This window comes from Amaranthus tricolor, chromosome 1 (assembly GCF_026212465.1).
Source record: "Amaranthus tricolor cultivar Red isolate AtriRed21 chromosome 1, ASM2621246v1, whole genome shotgun sequence".
In the NCBI taxonomy this organism is placed as follows: domain Eukaryota; kingdom Viridiplantae; phylum Streptophyta; class Magnoliopsida; order Caryophyllales; family Amaranthaceae; genus Amaranthus; species Amaranthus tricolor.
Window position 1 is genome coordinate 44,628,964 of NC_080047.1, and position 21,297 is coordinate 44,650,260.

General features: G+C 34.5%; 2 protein-coding genes across 2 annotated transcripts; both read right to left on the reverse strand.

Annotated features, from left to right (window-relative positions):
- Positions 1-2,366: 2,366 nt before the first annotated feature.
- LOC130813885 (UBP1-associated protein 2A-like) lies at positions 2,367-7,334 on the reverse strand. Its single transcript, XM_057679792.1, has one exon. The coding sequence runs from the start codon at positions 6,875-6,877 to the stop codon at positions 6,038-6,040; it is 840 nt and encodes a 279-aa protein (XP_057535775.1). The 5' UTR covers positions 6,878-7,334; the 3' UTR covers positions 2,367-6,037.
- A 12,077-nt stretch (positions 7,335-19,411) lies between these two features.
- On the reverse strand, positions 19,412-20,444 carry LOC130811315 (uncharacterized). Its single transcript, XM_057677576.1, has 2 exons — positions 19,947-20,444; positions 19,412-19,747 (listed from the first exon to the last, which is right to left on the reverse strand). The coding sequence occupies exons 1-2, from the start codon at positions 20,442-20,444 to the stop codon at positions 19,412-19,414; spliced, it is 834 nt and encodes a 277-aa protein (XP_057533559.1).
- Between the last annotated feature and the right edge of the window lie 853 nt (positions 20,445-21,297).

Here is a 21,297-nt window from a genome sequence, read left to right on the forward strand (position 1 = left end):
TTTTAATATTTTTATGTTCAATAGGAAATTTTATTACTGAAAAGTGAAATATATAATGATTAATAAGTAGAATTTGTAAGAATACTCTTTACATTACATCAAGAAATACCACTGGCTTCTATAAAAATAAACCAAAGAATAGTGTAGTGGCGTTAAAAAAATATTCGATCCAAATGACCCGATCTGACGATTTTTCGGATTGGATATGTAATGAATTTTTCATTTTCAGATATCCGAAAATCTATAACTTGAAAAACCAACGGGATATTTTTAGATATCTAGTAAAATATCTTAAAAATTCATGCTGAACACCGAATACACGAAACTTTTAAAAGTAGTTATCTCTTAAAAAAATCGATTTTTTGAAAATTGGACGCCGTCCCGAACAATCATTTGTGTATTTCGAATTGGATATAAAATGTGATTTTTTCGATCCGAATGAACACTCATAGAATAGTGCTTAAAAAGCCCATAAGCCTTTCTCCAAAGCAATTCTAGGAATTTCGCTTTCTCCCAAATGATGTCCAACATTAAAAATCTATCATTGAAGATTCTTCTATTTATTTCCATCCAATTAGACCAATAAATGGCAAAAACACAACACCGAGGTCATTCGTAGTTCCAAACCATGATATGATGCGGATAAAATATTGGTCCACCTTCTTCGAGGCATTCCATTTTTTCCCCTAATATTAAAGAGTTTAGACCACAAACCCCTTGTGAAACTACAATGGACAAACAAGTGGTCCAAATCCTCTCTCTTTGCCCTACACATCGAACATTGGTCTGGCTCGATGCTTTGTTGGGTCTTTGCTTACGGAGGATCTTCATCATATTAATCTTCCTTTGACACAACCATACAAAGGCTTCAATCTTGCCTGGAACTTTCACCTTTTATATGATTCTGTTAAAAGGTGGGAACAAAGGGTGTAGACACCAAGACCGAATAAAAAGAGGCACAAGAAAAAGAATGGGATGGGTCAGGGTTCCAAATTATAGAGGCAAGGTTTCGGACGATGTAAACTTCTAGATGATGGACAAAAATCTGCAACTGGTTGGACGTCAATCTTTATAGGTGGATATTTAAAAATAGAGTCCAAGTTAGAAAGTAAATAGGATTTAAGAATTTGGAGTTTCATGCTATAAAGAAAGTGAAACATCTCGATAAGAGTTGAAAGGATGAAGACTCACCCAATAACCTCCCGAAAACCTATCCTCCCCTCCCCCACTTTAAAGCTAATATGAGGCAAACTTGTAGGAGATAGCTGAGAAGTAATTGATTTCGAGGGGCAGAAAAAGGAGAAGTTAGAGGTTGCAGGAGCTTCCCACTAATTTAATGGAGACCCAAAAATACTTCTGATGACTTGATGACACAGATTGTTCAGTTCTCTCGAAAATCTTCATAGCCACTTGCCTAACAAAAACACATTTTTTGACTCCATATCTCCCATTCCTAGGCCCCCATGTTCAATCAGTTCTTTTCACAATATCCTAATGTACCAATTGATCCTTTTTCACCTCTACACAATCCCCCCGAGGAAGTCTCGCATTATTTTCTCCAATAACCTCATGATAGCAATCAAAGCATTATAAAGATAAAAGAAATATATGGGGATGTTTCTCGAACAAGATTTAACAATTGAAATCCTACCTCCTAATGAGAAAGTTGCTTTTTTCCATCCATCAAGTCGTTTTTATCACGTGATGGCTCTTGTCTCTAGACTAATAGTAAATTATATGTATAACTTCAACCATTCGATCAACTTATAATATTTCTTCTAACATTAGTGACCTTCTATAAAAAATCTCTTAAATTAGCCTTTATTTCCAAACTTTTTCCTTAAATTCAATGTCTTTTAACCAAAGATAGCCTTAGATATGACTCATTTAGGTTTAGCTTTTATCCTAACATAAAAATCATACATCCTCGATACAATCATAACATCCTCGATACCACAAGTAGAGTTTTCCCAATTCTAAATAAGAAAATACTCAAGATATCTATAATTCTTCTTCAATTAGAGATCTCACTTTCATGATGACAAAATTTCAGTTTAGTTCTTCCACACCATTTAGCATCAACATTTTGTACTGACAATAATGATAGAATTTAAACTTAAAACATATATAAACTTCCACAAGACACTTTCTTACCTAAATTTTTGAAGTAATCACCCTCCTCAAATCTAAACAACAAAGTATAAGACCTTAAGATTATTCTTGTATCAACCAAATCATTTATATGATAATCTATTATATCTTGTATCTCACAGTATAGTCTAACTTACTTTATAAAGAAACTTAATATCAATAGACTCTCTAAAATAATTCTTCCTAACTAAATCAGTTATATATAGCAAGCCATATCCATCCTTACCTTTATCATATTTAACTTGTTGATCAAACTCCAATCTTTTCATAAATATCTTAAGTCGCACTGAACTGAAAACACAACCTATTATAAGCTCCAAAATTATTCAACATCTCTAGAACTTCCAACACCAGTTTTCTCCTTTCATCCCAAGTACTAGTTATAGCACAATCCGATATGTCTAATATCATCCTCAAGCTATCAATAGAAAACCATCCATTCATAAGTTAATCCATGTTGAATTCAATATAAAAAGAACATTGATCATAAATTTAACAATTCTAAGTTGACTTAATTCATATTGTAATCATTACCAACACAATACAATTCTCCTCATGCATTAAAAAACTTTATATTTTAGTTAATTTTTAACCTTGCATTCTTCTTCAACTTTCTAGACACAAATCTTAGAATTATTGTTTTCACTTATTCTTATAAGATTCCTTTTCCACAAAGTCTTGATACATATATTATACACAACTCTTCGCTTAATATCATCTCCAATACTATTAAACTTCAGAAACTATGTTAATTAAATTGTGCCCAACGAAACCAGGGATAAATTAGGTCGGGACACGGGCTGTTAAATAAGGTACCCGACTAACCGGGTATCCGAAATACCGGGTACCCACTAATGAACACCCTTAGCCTTGATGCCTAGTTGCAGCAAGACTACTCAATCTTTACACCGTTCCAACCAAACTGATCTAATTTAAAAAGTCGAAACCTTATTCAATTTTGACTTGATATTTGTTTTACCATAATTTTGTTTTAATAGAATTTTTCAAATTTCTAATACTTCAGAGTATGAAATTGAGATCCTTGATGATAATTGTAGTATTTATCATGGGATCAAGATTATCAGCTCTGAAATACGAATTCGACAATCGTTCATCAAATGCTCTGAAATCCAGTTGAAAAGTTATGCTACACTATTGTCTTTCGCATTAGACGAATCGTCAATTTTGTATGTAGGTTATATAGTTAATTTAGTTGTTGACGATGATGTATCTTCAACCTTTTTTTGTTGTTGAAGAAGTGAAAAGAGTGGATGCAAATTTTGACTCTGAACTTTCAAAAAACATAAATATACTTAGTTGTTTGAGTGATAACAAAGATAAAATCAATACATAGTGGGATTGTATGGAGCTCAAGTTCTAAAAAATCTATCAGTATGTATCTTAGTTTCTCATTTCTAATGTTCGTAAATTAAGTTATATTTCCTCCCTCTTTCATTTATTCTACACATTTCTTTAAATGGATATTTTTCTCTATTCTACATATTTCCTTTTAAAGATTGAACCCCATTTGCAAAATATACCTCGCTGCAAGTCACATTCTCTATTATGTTTTAATATTAAATTTTGTTTGTATAGTTATGTGGTAAATGGATTATTGTATCTGATGTACTTAAAACATCAACAATATGGGCATTTATTTGACTTTGAGCATACCGCATTGTACATTACTGAGAATGAGAAGGTTCGACTTCATCCTTCAATGGAACATGGAGATACAAAAGTTGGTGATTTAACAAACTTGGTGAAACACATTAGAGCTATTCTTGCTCTTCCTTGCGCTGGACGGGGTGTTGCCTTGAATTGTTTTCCTAAAAATCTATCACATCTAACTCGCATTTATTCATCCTAACAAATTGTATATTTTTTTCCTAAACTCGTTTAAGTTTTTATATAAATCAATTGCTTATTATTTTCTTGACTACTCCATAGGAACTACGTTCCCTATTGGTTGTTGGTTGATCATTTTCTGTTTTGGACACTATTGAAAAGGGTTCGTTTTGTTACCAATTTGTGGGCATTCACGAAGAAAAACAGTTTATTGAGGCACTTTTGGACTTTAAATGAATTGATGATAAGAGATAATATTAGTTATAATTCGGGCGTTGATATTTCGGAAAAAGTGTTGTTTCAAATTTGGAGCGACAGAGATCCTAATTAAATTGTGATGTTATTTTTGGACTTTTTTCAAAATATCAACGCCCCAATTATAACTAATATTATCTCTTATCATTAATTCATCTAAAGTCCAAAAGTACCCACATAAGCTGTTTTTCTTTGTGAATGTCCACAAATTGATAACAAAACGAACCCTTTCAAATGGTGTCCAAAACAGAAAATGATCAACAAACAACTAATAGGGAACGTAGTTCCTGTTAAAGAAAATAATAAGTAATTGATTTATATAGAAACATAAATGAGTTTAGGAAAAAAATATATAATTTCTTAGGGTGAATAGATGTGAGTAGATGTGATAGGTCTTTAGCAAGACAATTCAAAGTAATTGGTAACACCCCGTCCAGCGCAAGAAAGAGCAAGAATAGCTCTAATTAGTTTCACCAAGTTTGTTAAATCACCATACTTAAATGAGTTTAGGAAAAAAATATATAATTTCTTAGGGTGAATAGATGTGAGTAGATGTGATAGGTCTTTAGCAAGACAATTCAAAGTAATTGGTAACACCCCGTCCAGCGCAAGAAAGAGCAAGAATAGCTCTAATGTGTTTCACCAAGTTTGTTAAATCACCATATCTCCATGTTTCATTGAAGGGAGAAGTCAAACCTTATCATTCCCAGTGATGTACAATGCGGTATATTCAAAGTCAAATAAATGCCCACAATGTTGATGTTTGGAGTATATCAGATACAATAATCTATCTACCACGTTACTATACAAATAAAATTTAAAATTAAAACATAATAGAGAATATGACCTTCAGCGAGGTATATTTTGCAAATGGGGTTCACTCTTTAAAAAGAAAATATGTAAAATAGAGAAAAATATCTATTTAAAAAAATGTGCAGAATAAATAAAAGGGAAGGAAATGTAACTTAATCTACGAACATTAAAAATGAGAAACTAAGACACATACTCATAGATTTTTCTTAACTTGTGCTCCATATAATTCCACCATGCATTGATTTTATCTTTGGTATCACTCAAACAACTAAATATATCTATGTTTTTTAAAAGTTTAGAGTCAAAATATGCATCCACTTTTTTACTTCTTAAGAAGGTTGAAGACACCCCATTATCAACAACTAAATCAACTATATCACCTACATACAAAATTGACGATTCGTCTAATGCGAAAGACGATAGTGTAACATAACTCTTCAACTGGATTTCAAAGCATCTGATGAACGATTGTTGAATCCATACTTCAGAGCTGATAATCTATCTCAGATTTTATACTCTGAAGTATTATAAACCTCAAAAACTATATTAAAACAAATATATGGTAAAACAAAATTAAAACAAATATTACGTCAAAATTGAATAAGGTTTCGACTTTTTAAATTAGATCAGTTTGAGCGGGACGGTGTAAGAATTGAGAAGTCTTGCTGCAATTGGGCATCAAGGCTAAGGGTGTTCATTATCCCAGTTTCGTTGGACACAATTTAATTAGCAAAGTTTCAAAAGTTTAATAGTATTGGAGATGATATTAAGTGAAGAGTTGTGTATAATATATGTATCAACACTTTGTGGGAAAGGAATCTTATAAGAATAAGTGAAAACAATAATTTTAACGATTCGTGTCTAGAAAGTTAAGGAAGAATGCAAGGTTAAAGTTTAACTATATTATAAAGTTTATTTAATGAATGAGGATAATTGTATTGTGTTGGTAATGATTAAAATATGAATTAAATTACCTTACAATGGTGAAATTTATGATCAATGTTCTTTTTATATTGAATTCCACATGGAGTAACTTACTTATGAATGGATGGTTTTCTATTGATAGGTTGAGGATTGAATATGATAAAGGTAAGGATGGATAGGGCTCGGAAAAATTCGGATTATCCACTCTCCTTCCATAATGCTGCCCTCTACCTTGACCCATTTGCTGTTTCCCATGCTTCGGCCTATCTACAGCCTTCTGACAGTGTAAAACATGTCCATCAAAAGTCTGATGAGGCTCCTCCAATGCCTTCTTTGCACTTTCAACACTCTTACAAACAAACAAACAAAACCCTTTCGGCTTGCCAGTTTGCTTATCTAACCCTAATGGTCCATCCTCAATCTCTCCAAATTTCCCAAAATAAGCAGTCAATTTCTTTGGATCAATGTCCGCACTTACATTACTCACATAAATCTTCCTCTGAGTACACTCAGAAGCAGGAACCTCAGGTTTCACCACCCCAAACGAAGTTGACGACGTTGATACCGGCCCTACAGCAGCCAATTGACAAGAAGTCATTCTCCCCCCAATCTTCTTCTGTGGATTCTGCAAAGCGTATCGGGCTCCTAACCTCGACTTGAAAAGTATAAAGCCGCATCCTTTTGACTTCCCCGATATCTTATCAGTCACAGTTTTACAATCTTCAATCTCACCGTACTGAGAAAAAGCTGTTCGAAGGGAATCCGCCGTTGAATCCCAACCTAATCCATGAACAAAGATCTTGCGATGAACAGTATCTTCGTCAGCGACTTTGCGTATACGTGAAGCAACATCCGGATGCGATTCTGCTGCTTCGCGAAGTATCATAACAAGCTGGTCCTTCGTAAATGGTTCTAGAAGCTTCGAGATCGGTTCATCGTCTGCCTCTTCTTCTTACTCTTCCTCTTCTTCCTCTTCTTCATCCACCTCTTCCTCTTCGAATTCCTCTTCTTCTTCCTCTTCTACCTCGACTTCAGTTGACTGATTTTCTTGCACTTGTTCTTGTTCTTGATGTAAGTCCTGCGGTTTTTTGATATCTTCTTCTAACGTTTTCGGAACCTTTTTCTTCTGTGTGGAGGTTGTTGTTTCTGCCACTTTGGGGGTAGTGAGTTTTCGCTTCTTCGCCATTCAAAAGGATTGAAGATTTAGGGTTTACGGAAGAGATTTAGGGATTTAGGGTTTCGAATGAAATTGAACTGCGAATGAGTGGTTAAGGAAAGAGACTTGGGGATTTAGGGTCTCAGAGGAAAAAAGTGTAAAGTCTGGATTTTTTGGGGACAGTAAGCGATGTAGCTCGTTGGGCTTTTTTGTACTGCCCACTAAGATTAACGTTACTGATTTGCTACTCTCTTATTCTTTCAAAATTTCATATGTTTAGTGTTTACTTATCGTATCTTTAATGTTTATTTTCAATATCTAAAATGTCTACTTACATTATTGTTAATGCCTATTTACAATATTTTCAAAAATATGTAATGGGTCGACCCAATTAAAAATGTTCTCTCAAAGAGACCGTCTCTGACAAGAATTTGTGTTTTCACAAAGATAAATTATGGTGCGAGATAATATCTTTTTAGGCCGACCTATTATCATTTTTCTAAAAAAAATATAGTGTAACTGCACGCCTACTCGATAGAATTTTAGGAAATTTCAAGTAGACATTTAGGATACGTCAAATAGGGGTTCACAGTATGTCACATAGGTGTTTTTAGCATATTGAAGTTATCAAGCAGGTGTTTTTAATTGTTTGATTCTTGTTAATCTCAAACACCTACGTGGTATACCTTAAAACACCTATTTGACATACCTCAAACAACTACTTAATATACCTCAAATACCTACTTTACATACTCAAGCCCATACTTAGTATACCCTCAAATACCTACTTGATAAGTGACAGGGTTTCACATTTTGCTAAGGATGAATTCAATAACCTTTTGAGGAAATACAATGTGAACCACAAAGTTGGAGCTACTTACCACCCCCAGACACAAGGGTAAGTAGAAGGGGCAAACTGGGAGATAAAAGAGGATTTTAGAGAAGGTGGTAGGCCCGAATAAAAAAGAATAGGCTCTGAAACTGGATGATGTATTGTGGGCTTACCGAACTTTTTACAAAACCCCGATTGAAACCACTCCATTCCTCCATATTTATGGAAAGTCATGCAACCTACCGGTAGACCTTGAGCACAAGGCTTGGTGGGCGTTAACAAAGCTAAACTTGGATCTAGAAGCGATCAAGAAGAAACGGTTCGCTCAGCTCCGAGAGCTTTAAGAGTTGAGGTTGGATGCATTTCAGAGTGCTAAGCTCTACAAGGAGAGAGCTAAGAAGTGGCACGATCAAAGAATCATGAATAGAAACTTCAATGTAGGAGAGAAGGTCCTATTATTTAGTTCAAGAGCAAAACTATTTCCTGGAAAGCTTGTGTCCAGATGGTCAGGACCGTTTGAAGTTGTTGAAGTAACTCCTTTTGGCGCAGTGAGACTAAGAGCGAAACGAGGTGACTTTCTTGTGAATGCGCAAAGGATTAAGCACTATTTTTTGGAGAAGGTTGAGAGTGTTGGTATTTTTATGCAGTTTGGTTGTATGATGTGGGGCGTGAGATCCCGTGAATTCTGAATCCGAAGGGCGTCAAGCTAGTGACGTTAAAAACGCGCTCTAGGGAGGTAACCCAGTTTTTCAGTACATTTTAATTTTTGTTTGCATACATTCTAGTTTAGAATTTGCATTTGTTTTAGGTTAAAGTATTTGCATTCATTGGAATTTGTGCTCCTTCCTTTCAAGTCCAAAACAATGGGGAGAGTGTTGGGTCTGACTTGGGGGACGAAGAATTTCAACATTTTCTGTGCTTAGGATGAATGTTTTTGCATGTTTTTTTATTTCATTGTCTTACTTTATTTTTGCTTGTGCGTGCCCCAAATTTCTCCAAAACAAATCCCTTAATATCAAAATTTACTTTGTTTATTGCTTATTTAAAAAAAAATTCAAAAAGAAGATAGACTGTTCTTGTCCCTTGAGATGCATGTAAGTTTTGAAAACCTTTGTTTTGACCATTTGTTAATTAGATGTGCATAATCTGATGGTAAGTCTTTGGTTTCCCTTTCCAAGTTGTTGATTGAATAAGTAGGCTCACTTGATGATGATGTTCCTTAAGGTTGGTGTAGTACATTGGTTTGTGGCACCGCCTTAGAGTGTGGGCAAACAAATTTAAACCTTGCGAGAATGATTGAACCCCTGCCACCATTATGCGCTAATTGGAGACAACTAGGGACAATTTGAATCAAGTTAGAAATAAACAAGTATGAATGATAGCATGGTATTTGAAACCTTTTCCATTAATCCATTTATATTCATCCTTCATTTTCTTGTCGCTTCATTACCTTAAGGGATATCATACTATTCCCTCACCATGTCACCTATTTGATACTCAGGTTATTTTGGTATGTTTTGGTTGATTACTCTTAGCACTCCTCAGTTTGTAGTATTTATTCATATCTTATTTCACATCACCACTTGCATATATACCTTGGTGATGATGCTCTTGGCTTGTAGCCACTTTTGTTTCTTTTTGGCCTTGTTCATATATTTTTGGCCATGTTTGCTTGGTTTAATCACTAACCAAAGCTTTGATGTACATATTTCATTATTTATTATCATAAATAAAATTAAAAAGAAAAAGAAAAAATAAAGGAACATATGTATATATAAACACTTGTACATATATATTATAAAAGAAAAAAAATTTTAAAAGGGAAAGAAAATAAGGTTCTACAAAATCATAGTTTATTTAGGAGTGCTAAGTTGTATCACATTTTTGGGTTGTGGTTTGTTTGGTTGTTGGCTTGCTAGCTAGAGTATCTTCCACCATATTTCATTCATTGCCCCTTTTACATCCTCTTAGCCATCCATTTTCACCACTTCATCACTCGTTTGCTTCCATTCATTACATTTTACATTGGTTTCATTGTTGCTGCTTGGTTCCCTTTGACTTGTTGATTTTTCGAAGCTTGATTCATGAGATCCCTTGTTTCTTAGAGACTTACATCACTTGAGTCATAGGGATGTGTGATGAGTGTTTACCCTTAAACGCATAAGTGTAGTGGACAAATTGAAAATTCACAACCTAAAGTGAGGTTTGCCCACCTCTTTGAGTCTTGTTTAGGAGCTTTTAGCTCATGATTGGTTGCGTGCTCACATTTTAATCCCTTTTAGGAATGATTTCATGGATCCTTAATTTCTGTCAAGTCCTTGGAATCGGAAACCACTATCTTGTCATCCTTGCTTGCACCTCTCTAGTTCTATGGTCATATTTTCTCATTGCATCTCAATTTTGTTATCGCTTATGAACAAGCAAAGGTTCGGCTTGGGGAATTTTGATACGCATGCTACATGTACATTTTATCCCCTAATTTTGACTCATATTTATGTCATCCTTATGCTTTATTATTTTGATTTAGTCCAGTTATGCTTATTTCGAGGATTTTACACTTTTTGTATGGTGTTTGTTGTTTTGCCAATTTCTCAACTCCTCTATTGTTGAGTGTAGTAAGTTCTTCTAACTTTTCCCTTTTTAGTTTATAGCAAAAATCATGTATGTTATGATAATTTATGTGTGTTATTTATTAAACATGAGTGAATATTCCTCTTTCTAGAGTTTGAGGATGTAGTTAACATATTGATTTGCTTATGGGGGAAATGGGTTGAGTATAAATATGTACATGAATGAATATATGAGTTCCATTGTAAGGAATCGAAACTTCATTTTGATCTCCATCCATGGACAATTTATGTTGATTGAATGTATTGAACACTTGTGAAGTATGATTTTATGCTAGTAATGCGTAGCCCATAAGCTAACTTTATTAGGATCGAGTTTTACGTCTAGAAAAGCCAAATCTCTTTAACCATATTAAGAACTAGGGGTGAACACGGTCCGGTTTGGTCTGCTCTGATACTAAAATCAACCAAACCAAAAATTTCGGTTTGAAAATTTTCCAAACCGGAAAAAACCGTTTAAATCACCAAACCAGGTCGGACCAAACCGTTTTACAACGATCTGGTCTGGTTTGGTCTACTATTTTTTATTTTTATATTTTTATCCAAATTAATACATGTATTTATGCAAATATTTCACACCTAGGATCTATAAATATAATAATTTGTAATTAGTTGTTAACATCAACATCATTCATGTATATATTACTATATAAAAATAACTATATTTTGAAATATCTAGGTAGCAACTTAATTTTTTAAATAAAAAATTATGATTTTCGACCATAGTACGGTTTGCAATCCGGTCTGGTCTGGAAAATAAAAAATAGAGACCAGATCGTAAACCGTAGTTTAATTTGAAAAAAACCGGACCAGACCATTTAAACCATAAACCAGATGAAATACTAAAATTTCGGTTCTGGTCCGATTTGGTTTACGGTTTAGACCAAACTTTGTTCATCCCTATTAATAATTATATAGTTCCTATGCCCAGAAGTTGTGGAGCTAAAATGGAAAGACTCTTCTCGTCATAGAATTTGGTTATAAACATATTTTCAACCCATCTCTTTAGTAAATCAAATCAAGAAGTTAAATTCTCAAACTCCGATCTTTAACTTTATAATTTGAAACTTGAATCTTTATTCTTGTAAATCATCAACCCAAACTAAAAACCAAAATCTTCAATGTCATAAAAAACTACTTGTCACATAAACATTTTCTTGTGGATGGACCCCTTACTTACCACTAATACTAGTCATTTGAGTTATTTAAGGTGTATGAAATTATTGCATAAAGAGCAGGAGTGAAACTTATTCGACTTAAAACCACAAATCGAACCAGACCAAATCGAATAACAAATATATTTTGGTGACAAAATTTGGTTTGGAAATTCAAAAACCGAAATAATTGGGTTTGGAATTTTAGAAAACCGAAAACCGATTTACAAAACCGAACACCGAAATTTTTAAGAAAACTATTTAAAAATCTACTATAGCCCACTACCACTAGAACAACCCAAAACTTATTTTCTAACCCTAAGTGCCCAGTCCCCATCCCCCCATCCCACCGTCCCACTTCCCTCCCCTTTTTTAATTATTTATTTACTTCTATTCTATTTTAGTCTATTCTGAAAACCCTAACTTCCAGCTGTGTCCTTCCCTTTTTCATTCTCTCTTAGCCTTTTTCAATCTTCCCTAATCCCAGCCCGTAAATTAGGGAGAAAGTAAGGTTATTGAGATGTTGTCTTCAGGTGCCTGCATCAGTCAAGATGGTCTTCATGTGATTTATTTTATTGCATCTTTTTTCCATATAAGTTATGCAATTCTAAGATTTCAGTTAATTTGTGAGACTTGTATGTGTCTTGAGTTTAATACATCATCATATCAACAATGGTCTGTGCATGTTCAATGTCACTCTTAATATTGTATATTTTGACAAGTTTTTGTTCATCACCTCATTTCTCATGTTAGATTGTTTGAATACTCATTGTTCTTCGACCAATATATATGATGTGGCCTATTCTTAAAGCACATAGAGTTTGAGTAATAATATATGAATGAATTGGTTTGATGATGACTTAACTTTAAATAAACAAATATGTTTTATAGATTGTTTTACAGGTCGATATCCGATCTTGACAAAGATCGTAGATAGTTGCTATGACTTGGTCCATGAACATTGTACACGTCAAATGTATCCAAGATGTTAGATAAAGAAGATCACTTAGAATGTTATATGTAGACAGGAGGTCTATTGTTCCCAAGTTTGATGGTATGATGAAAATTGTTGATGGAGACAGTGCGGTGTTCCCAAGACTGAAGTTTGGAGAAGATGTCAGCTGAAAATTGACAAAGAGTTTATTTTCTATTTTTAGCTGATGTCACGGTTAGAAATTAAGTAAGTTGCATAATTTATTTATTAAGTTAATTGGCAAAATAATTAATTAACCACCTAAAAATAACCGTAGACTAATTCTATATGTTGCGAAAAAATCTCCTTATTTTTCTCCACAAAAATAGGATCATAATATGAGCTTTAATTAAGAGAAAACTAATTACCTATTTTAGTATATACTAACAGTGGGAATTTTGCTTGGCTCCCAAGTATGCACCTCACTTTCCTTCTTTTTAGGATCAAGGAGATTGTGGGTAGTTGGTTATCTCACTAAGCTATAGTTGCTCCTATATAAAAGGAAAGGGGTGACTTTGTCAAAAGGCTTAGAGTGTTCGAAAGTGTCCACACTTGAAATCAAAAATAAGAAAAATATTTTGTTCTTACAATTTGCAAATTAACTTGTAATATTTTTCTTATGCAACTTCTTAGTTTTGATCCTTTTTAGAATATGGCCTTGTAAAGGGTATAGATAAAGAGAAAGAGAAAGAGAAAGAGAGAGAAGGAGAAAGAGAAGGAGAAGGAGAGGGAGAAGGAGAAAGAAAGAGAATTAGGCCTAGTATTGTCTCTTTTTGTCTTTTTTATTTTAAGTTTAAGTTTTATTTTCATACTAGCTCCTATTCAACCTAAATGTCCCATTTGATTTTTGGCACTATTCACTTATCACTCTATATTTGTATTTTACTCTTAATCAATAAGTTAAAATATAATCATGTGGGATCTTGTTTGATTTGTCTCAATACAAGGATTATTAATATCAACTTTTTATAATTTTTAATTAAGAATAATTTAAGATATTAAAGGTTAAAATGTTGTCTCGGCAAGTGTGAAAAGTCAAATGGGACATTTAGGCTGAATAGGAGGGAGTATTAAATTTCGCAAAAATAGGGCTAAAGTTCTTAAACTTACAATACAACAATTCACCCTTTATAGTGGGTAAATTAGGTTAGTTATAAGGTTTAGAGAAAGGAGTGAGAAGTTATTTAATAATAGGGATGGAAATTGAGGTAGAGTAACCGTGAATTAATTTGCAAAATTATTTTTTTATTTTTTTATTTTTCTATTTTTTATTTTTTTATTTTTTTTATTTTTCTATTTTCTTAGTTTTTATTTTTTTATTTTTTTATTTTTTTATTTTTTTATTTTTTATTTTTTATTTTTTATTTTTTATTTTTTAATTAAATTTCTGATCTTTATTTATTTATTTTTTCTAAATTACCGGATATAACACTACATCTCCCTTCTGCATCCACCTTCTTTTCCTATTTTTTTTTTCCTCCTTTCTTCAACCCTAATTTTCTTATTGTCAATTTTTAGTTCTCATTTTTTTAGTCAGCAATATTAGTAACAAGAGGATGCATTAGAGTGAATTAACAAAGATTATTATCAGCTCCTGCATTTGTGTTGATTGGATTATGTGAATATTAATTCTCGTAATATGTTTTTTGATTGTTTTATACCTTATGTTTTTGAGTATTTCCCTTGATTTAGTTGTTGACGATGGGGTGTCTTCAACCTTCTTTGTTGTTGAAGAAGTGAAAAGAGTGGATGCATATTTTGACTCTAAACTTTCAAAAAACATAGATATACTTAGTTGTTTGAGTGATAACAAAGATAAAATCAATGTATGGTGGAATTGTATAGAGCTCAAGTTCAGAAAAATCTATCGGTATGTGTCTTAGTTTCTCATTTTTAATGTTCGTAAATTAAGTTACATTTCCTCCCTCTTTCATTTATTCTGCACATTTCTTTAAATGGATATTTTTCTCTATTCTACATATTTCCTTTTAAAGAATGAATTCCATTTGCAAAATGTACCTCGCTGCAAGTCACATTCTCTATTATGTTTTAATATTAAATTTTGTTTGTATAATGATGTGGGAGATGGATTATTGTATATGATGTACTCAAAACATCAACAATGTGGGCATTTATTTGACTTTGAGCATACTGCATCGTACATTACTGGAAATGAGAAGGTTCGACTTCTCCCTTCAATGGAACATGGCAATACAAAAGTTGGTGATTTAACAAACTTGGTGAAGCACATTAGAGCTATTCTTGCTCTTCCTTGCGCTGGACGGGGTGTTACCTTGAATTGTCTTCCTAAAGACCTATCACATCTACTCACATTTATTTGCCTTAACAAATTGTAAATTTTTTTCCTAAACTCATTTAAGTTTCTTTTCTTGACTTCTCCACAGGAAATACGTCCCCTATTGGTTCTTGGTTGATCATTTTCTGTTTTGGATACCATTGGAAATGGTTCGTTTTGTTACCAATTTGTGGGCATTCACGAAGAAAAACAGTTTATGGGGTATATTTGGACTTTAGATGAATTAATGATAAGAGATAATATTAGTTATAATTGGGGCGTTGATAGTTCGGAAAAAATGTTGTTTCAAATTTGGAGCGACGGAGATGCTAATCGTCATCAAGTGTCAACCGAAACAAGCGATGACCCCGAGTTGACGCATAAAGGTTGGTTAAGAGTGGCTCCATTCAGCAAGTCATCCGATATATTGAGACATATGAATAGTGCGTATTCTCATTATAACGATCATAAATTTGATATTTATCGGGAAAAGTTATAAACGTTAACTAATTTTCTTTTGTCATATAAATTTCTTAATATTCAATTTTGTGCGTGTTAAATTTTTTTTGAATATATGTTTAAATTTCTCCTTAGCAACTAGATTTGGTGGAGATCGAAGCTGTATTATGGAAGACTTTCCCTCAGATCTATCAACATTTGATGGATGTTTTATATAAACATGCTCATTTATGAGTGTTTATTTATAAAAACCATAAAATTCATTTATATAATGTCTCCATTGATTCTTGTTTTTTTTTTGTGTTCAAAGGCCACTTTACTTTCAACGAAGATACAAAGATTTTATCGCGTTATTTCCAAGTTAAAGATAAATGCTTTGTCATTTAATTTCATGGTTATCATGGTAAGATCCTTGCTATTGATGATCCACATTGAAGTTATGAGATGCAAATTTAGAGTTCTTTATTTTCACTTGAAAATTTGCATTTTAAGATGCAAATAAAGGGTTTTATTTTCATTTATTTTTTTACTTTTATGAAAATAGGGAATATTATTAATCTTTCTGATCTTTCCTTTTGGATGTAAGTTTTTTTATTTTGATTCTGTTTTCTTTGCAATTTTCGCAGCATTAAAGAAAGGGTTATTAAAATGGCTTCAGATGGCAAAGTTCAAACGTTTGGAGAAGTTTCTAAGCACAATATCACTAAGGATGGCTGGTTGATTATCGCAGGAAAGGTTAGATCTTTTTTTTTTCTTGAATTTTCTTTATTTTAGTATTGGGTAGTGCACAGATTTTTGTTCTTATATGATTTTCTCTATTAGGTAGTTTTCAGATTTTTTTGAAATAGAATTTAAATTTGATGTGTGCTATGAAATTGTTAATTAGTTAGAAGTAGAATGCTAATTAGTTTTCTCTATTAGGTAGTTTGTTTCATTAAAGAGTACATTTTGATGAGTTACACTTTGAAACTTATCCTTAGGATGAGGAACCATGCATATCTTATATGATTGCTTCTTGTTCAACATAAATTGGAAGTCATGAGCATATAACAGAAAGTTTGTAGTATGGTCGAGTTTTATGCCGAGAAGTCGAATCTCCTTAATCATATTAATAACTACATAGTTCATATGCCCAGAAGTTGTGGAGCTAAAATAGAAAGACTTTTCTCATCATAGAATTTGGTTAGAAACATATTTTCAACCTATCCCTTTAGTGAATCAAGAAGTTAAAATCCCCAAACTCTAGTCTTTAACTTTATAATTTGAAACTTGAATCTTGTTCTTATAATTCATCAACCCAAACTAAAAACCAAAATTTTCAATGTCATAAAAAACTACTTGTCACATAAGCATTTCTCTGTGAATCGACCCCTTATTAACCACTAATGCTAGTCATTGGAGTTATTGAAGGTGTATAAAATTATTGCATAGAGAGGACTTAGTTAATCATCAATGACCATAGGACTCCGTTCTGACGTCTTATCAATTTGGCGCCGTTGCTTGGAGAATGTGTGTCAAAATTAGTTTTTATGACAATTGTTAAATATTGTGAATATTGTGAATACTTGCACTTTAATTTGTAATAATCATTGCTCACAATCTCTTTCTAGTGGTGGTTGTATGAGCTTAAACCGAAGAAGGAGCGAAGATATAGAACCTTTAATCCTAGAAATTAACTAGTATCTTCGTCATCTTCGCCAAGCCACCTACCAACCCAACACCATTGAGGAGGGTAATCTTATTACCCCTCCTAACTCACCACAATCATCACCATCTAGTAGTGATACAAAAATTGAGCAAAATATAGAAAATCAACCTCTTTTTGGGAAATTTGGTACACTTGGGAATTATGAGCCACGAGTAGGGATTAGACTTCCTACCACAACCACAAACTATCAAATCCATCCGCAAAACACAAGAACGGTTAGGGAGGAAGTATTTTCCGGGATGAAAAATGAGTGTCCACTTAAGCATTTGGAGAAATTCAGTGAACTTTGTGACCTCATGCCAGTATGTACCGATAGCCCAGATTATGTGAAAATGCATCTTTTTCAGTCTAGTCTAGCAGGTGATGCTAAAGATTGGTACAAATGTCTTGAGTCCGATTCTTTGATTACATGGGGAGAGGTGAAGAAAGCATACCAAGAGAGATTCTATCCATCCGTGAGAACTCAAGATTGGAGAAAGAAAATTGCCAGTTTTACTCAAGATCAGGAGGAATCTCTAGCAGGGGCTTGGAACTAATTCAAGAGAATGTTGAGGGCTTGCCCACACCATGAATATGGGGAAAACCATCTCAATACTTTCTTCTATGATGGTCTTCTTCCACCAATAAAGGCATTGTTAGATTCCAGTGTTGGAAGGCAATTGTGCAAAATCCATCAAAACCAAATAAGAGCGCTAATCGAAGAAGTAGTCAACAACTCATCACGGGGCAATCAAGGAAGGGCTAGAGGCAAGGGGATGTATGAGGTAAAAAATTCTGAATCTCTAGAAAGCAAACTTGAAGCTTTGCTAGAAAAGAAATTAGCCCAAATAAGTGTTGAAAGCCTTCAAAAGTATCACCAATTCAAGCTTCTAATTTTTCTTGTGAAATTTGTGGGGGAAGCAACCACGATACATCTTATTGCGGGGGGTCAATTCAGAACATGTTGCAGCTTTGAGTTACAGAAATCAAAACCAAACTTCCAATTCTCAAGGAAGTCGTGGTTACAATCAGAATGAAAATCAAGGGAGGTGGAACAACCAAGGTTACAACAATGAACCTTACAAGCACCCGAATGCTAGAACCCAAGGTCTACCAAACTTCAATCAAGGGCCTAAGGGCGGTCATGTTCCATTCCCAAAGGAACAAATTCCTGCTTGAAACTTGGATTTCCAAAATCAGATTCTATCCCAACTAATAGAAAACAAAAACCTAATAATAAAAGAAACGAGAGAAGCAAGATTGCAAGAGCACCAAAAGGTAATCTAAGAGGACATCAGTAGTCTAAAACATGGATATGGCGCCTCCAACTAATCCTATCCCTAGTCAGGCCCTCAGAGAGGTTTAACTCATCTAAGTCAACTTTTATTTGCTCATCCCAAGTTCTCCTGGGTGTTCCTCGACTCCTCTTACCCTCTACTATAATGCTTTCTACCTTCGTCACAGGGGTGGCGAAAGTCTTTCTCTGCACATGTCCAAATGACCTTAATCTATTTTCGCGCATTTTTCCAGCAATAGAGGCTACCCCTAGTTTGTCCCAAAACTCTTGGTTCCTAATTCGATCCATCAATGTGTGCCCACACATCCACCTCAGCATACACATTTCTGTAACTTCCATCTTATGTTCAAAAATCTTCTTTATAGGCCAACATTCGGTCCCATATAGCAGAGTAGGTCTGATTGCCGTCCGGTAGAATTTTTCTTTTAACTTGCTTAGGAATTTCCTATCACATAGCACCGCAGTGGCTGCTCTCCACTTGAGCCAACCCGCTTGTATACGATGATTTACATCTCTGTCAATCTCCCCATCCCTTTGAATGATCCATCCCAAATACTTGTACTTTCTTTCGCTATCATATGCTTTCACCAAGTCATTGAACACCATATGCAGATCTTTCTTTCGCTCCCTACATTTCTCCATCAGTCTCCTCAAAACATGAATTGCCTCAATGGTTGACCTTCCTGGCATAAAACCGAATTGGTTCTCTCTAACCACCGTTTCCTGTCTAATTCTCCTCTCTATCACTCTTTCCCACAATTTCATTGTGTGGCTTAGAAGTTTGATACCTCTATAGTTCCTCCATACTTGCGCATCCTTTTTGTTTTTAAAAAGAGGTATTAGTGTGCTATTCCTCCATTCTTCTGGCCTCTTATGTGTCATCAAAATAATATTAAAGAGGTTAGTCAGCCAACGAATGCCCTCTTCTCCTATACCCCTCTATGCCTCAGTCGGGATGTTATCTGGCCCAACTGCCTTTGTTCTCCCCATCTTTTTGAGGGCTTCTCCTACTTCTACTGTGGTAATATCACTCGTTGACCCATATTCTAGTGGTCTTTGGACGTCAGAAATTTGATTATCCGCCTCCTTTAGCCCCCTAGACTCATTGAGTAGCTGAGAGAAATACTGGAGCCATCTGCTTTTGATGTCCTCTTGTCTCAGGAGAACTCGTCCTCCCTCATCCTTGATGTATTTCACTGCCTCTAAGTTTTGCTGCTGCCTGAACCTAGTCCTTGCCAACTTAAAAATCTGCTTTCTTTCCGGCCCGCTTTGCTTCTGTATATCTCACTCTCTTTTCTATCCTATCCTCTTCTTTCGTGCATGCCATAAGTTCATTAAATCTCTTGTTTTTATCCTTTATCTTCTTTTCAACCTCATCGTTCCACCACCACGACTCTTTGAGCACTTTTGGTTTACCCGACGACACCCCCAAGGTCTCTTTTGCCACTTTTCTAATGGTTTTTGCCATGTTCACCCACATTTCATTCGCATCCTCTAACTGACTTGGGCAACCCAATAAACTTATCTTTCTTGATAGGGTTATGACCATATCCCCTTTGAGTCTCCCCCACATGACCTTTCCCCTGGACTCGACCTTCTTCTCTACGATTTTCTTCCTCATCCTGAAAACCAGTACTAAAAGCCTGTGTTGGGTGGACATCTCTGTACCCAACACCACCTTACAATCCAAGCATGAGGCTCGATCTCCCTTGCGCACTAAGAAGTAGTCAACTTGGGTTGCATGCCCGCTACTCTTGTATGTGATCAAATGCTCATCTTTCTTTCTAAAGATCGAGTTTGCTATAACCAATTCTTTTGCTAGCGCAAACTCCAGCAAATTTTCCCCACTCTCATTCCTTGCCCCCAAACCAAACCCTCCATGTACCAAGTTATAATTGTCTGCATCTGTGCCTATATGTCCTTTAAAGTCTCCTACTAAGAAAAGTTTTTCATCTTCCGGGATAGTTCTCATGAGGTCTCCTAGGTTATCCCAGAACTCGCAAGTTCACCTGCTCACCGAGCCTAACTTGGGGCCCGTACGCACTGACAATGGATATGATCTCTTCCCCCACTACTATCCTAACTAGCATAATCCTGTCATTACACCTCCTTACTTCAACCAATTGCTTTAGGATATCATTAGACACTAGGATGCCAACCCCGTTACGTCTGCCGTCTAGACCTGCATACCACAACTTATATCCCTTTATACCTTTTGCTTTTTGCCGGCTTCCATCTAGTCTCTTGAACACACACTACATGAATCTTGTATTTAGAAAGCTCATTGGCCAACTCCAACGACTTAGCTTCTAGGGTACCTATGTTCCAAGTCTTCACTCTTAGTTCCAAATCCTGCTTACGTTGCCCTCCCCCCCCCCCCCCCCCTTCTCCTTGGACCTAACCTCAGGTGACCATAATTGCTTCCTAACTCTATATTCAACTACTACGGAACGGACTACGGACTAAGGTAAAAAAGGTTACAATCAGATCACTAATAGGGATCAACACAAAATAAACAAATAGATGCACTAAAATAACGATGGCAATTAACAATTTAAAACATAAAAATAACAAGACAAACAGACATTAACCACAATTTTTTCAAATTAAATGCAAAAATTCATCTTTACACAAGAAGAAAAAAGAAAATTCAAATTTAAATGGGAAAATCTATGCTAATAACCAATAATAATTTCCAAATCAAACAAACATATAAAAATTAATTACTTAGAAGACGAATCTAAGACTTTAGCAATGGAACCACCCTTAGGAGGAACAAGAAGAGAGACAGGAGAGCTCAAAGCAAGAGAAGGATGGTCGCGATT

Coding starts and splice junctions, on each gene's coding strand:
- LOC130813885 (XM_057679792.1), bottom strand. CDS start 6,877: ATGATACTTCGCGAAGCAGCAGAATCGCATCCGGATGTTGCTTCACGT.
- LOC130811315 (XM_057677576.1), bottom strand. CDS start 20,444: ATGAGAACTATCCCGGAAGATGAAAAACTTTTCTTAGTAGGAGACTTT. Junction 19,748..19,946: donor AGGATGCGAATGAAATGTGG/GTGAACATGGCA, acceptor TGAGATATACAG/AAGCAAAGCGGGCCGGAAAG.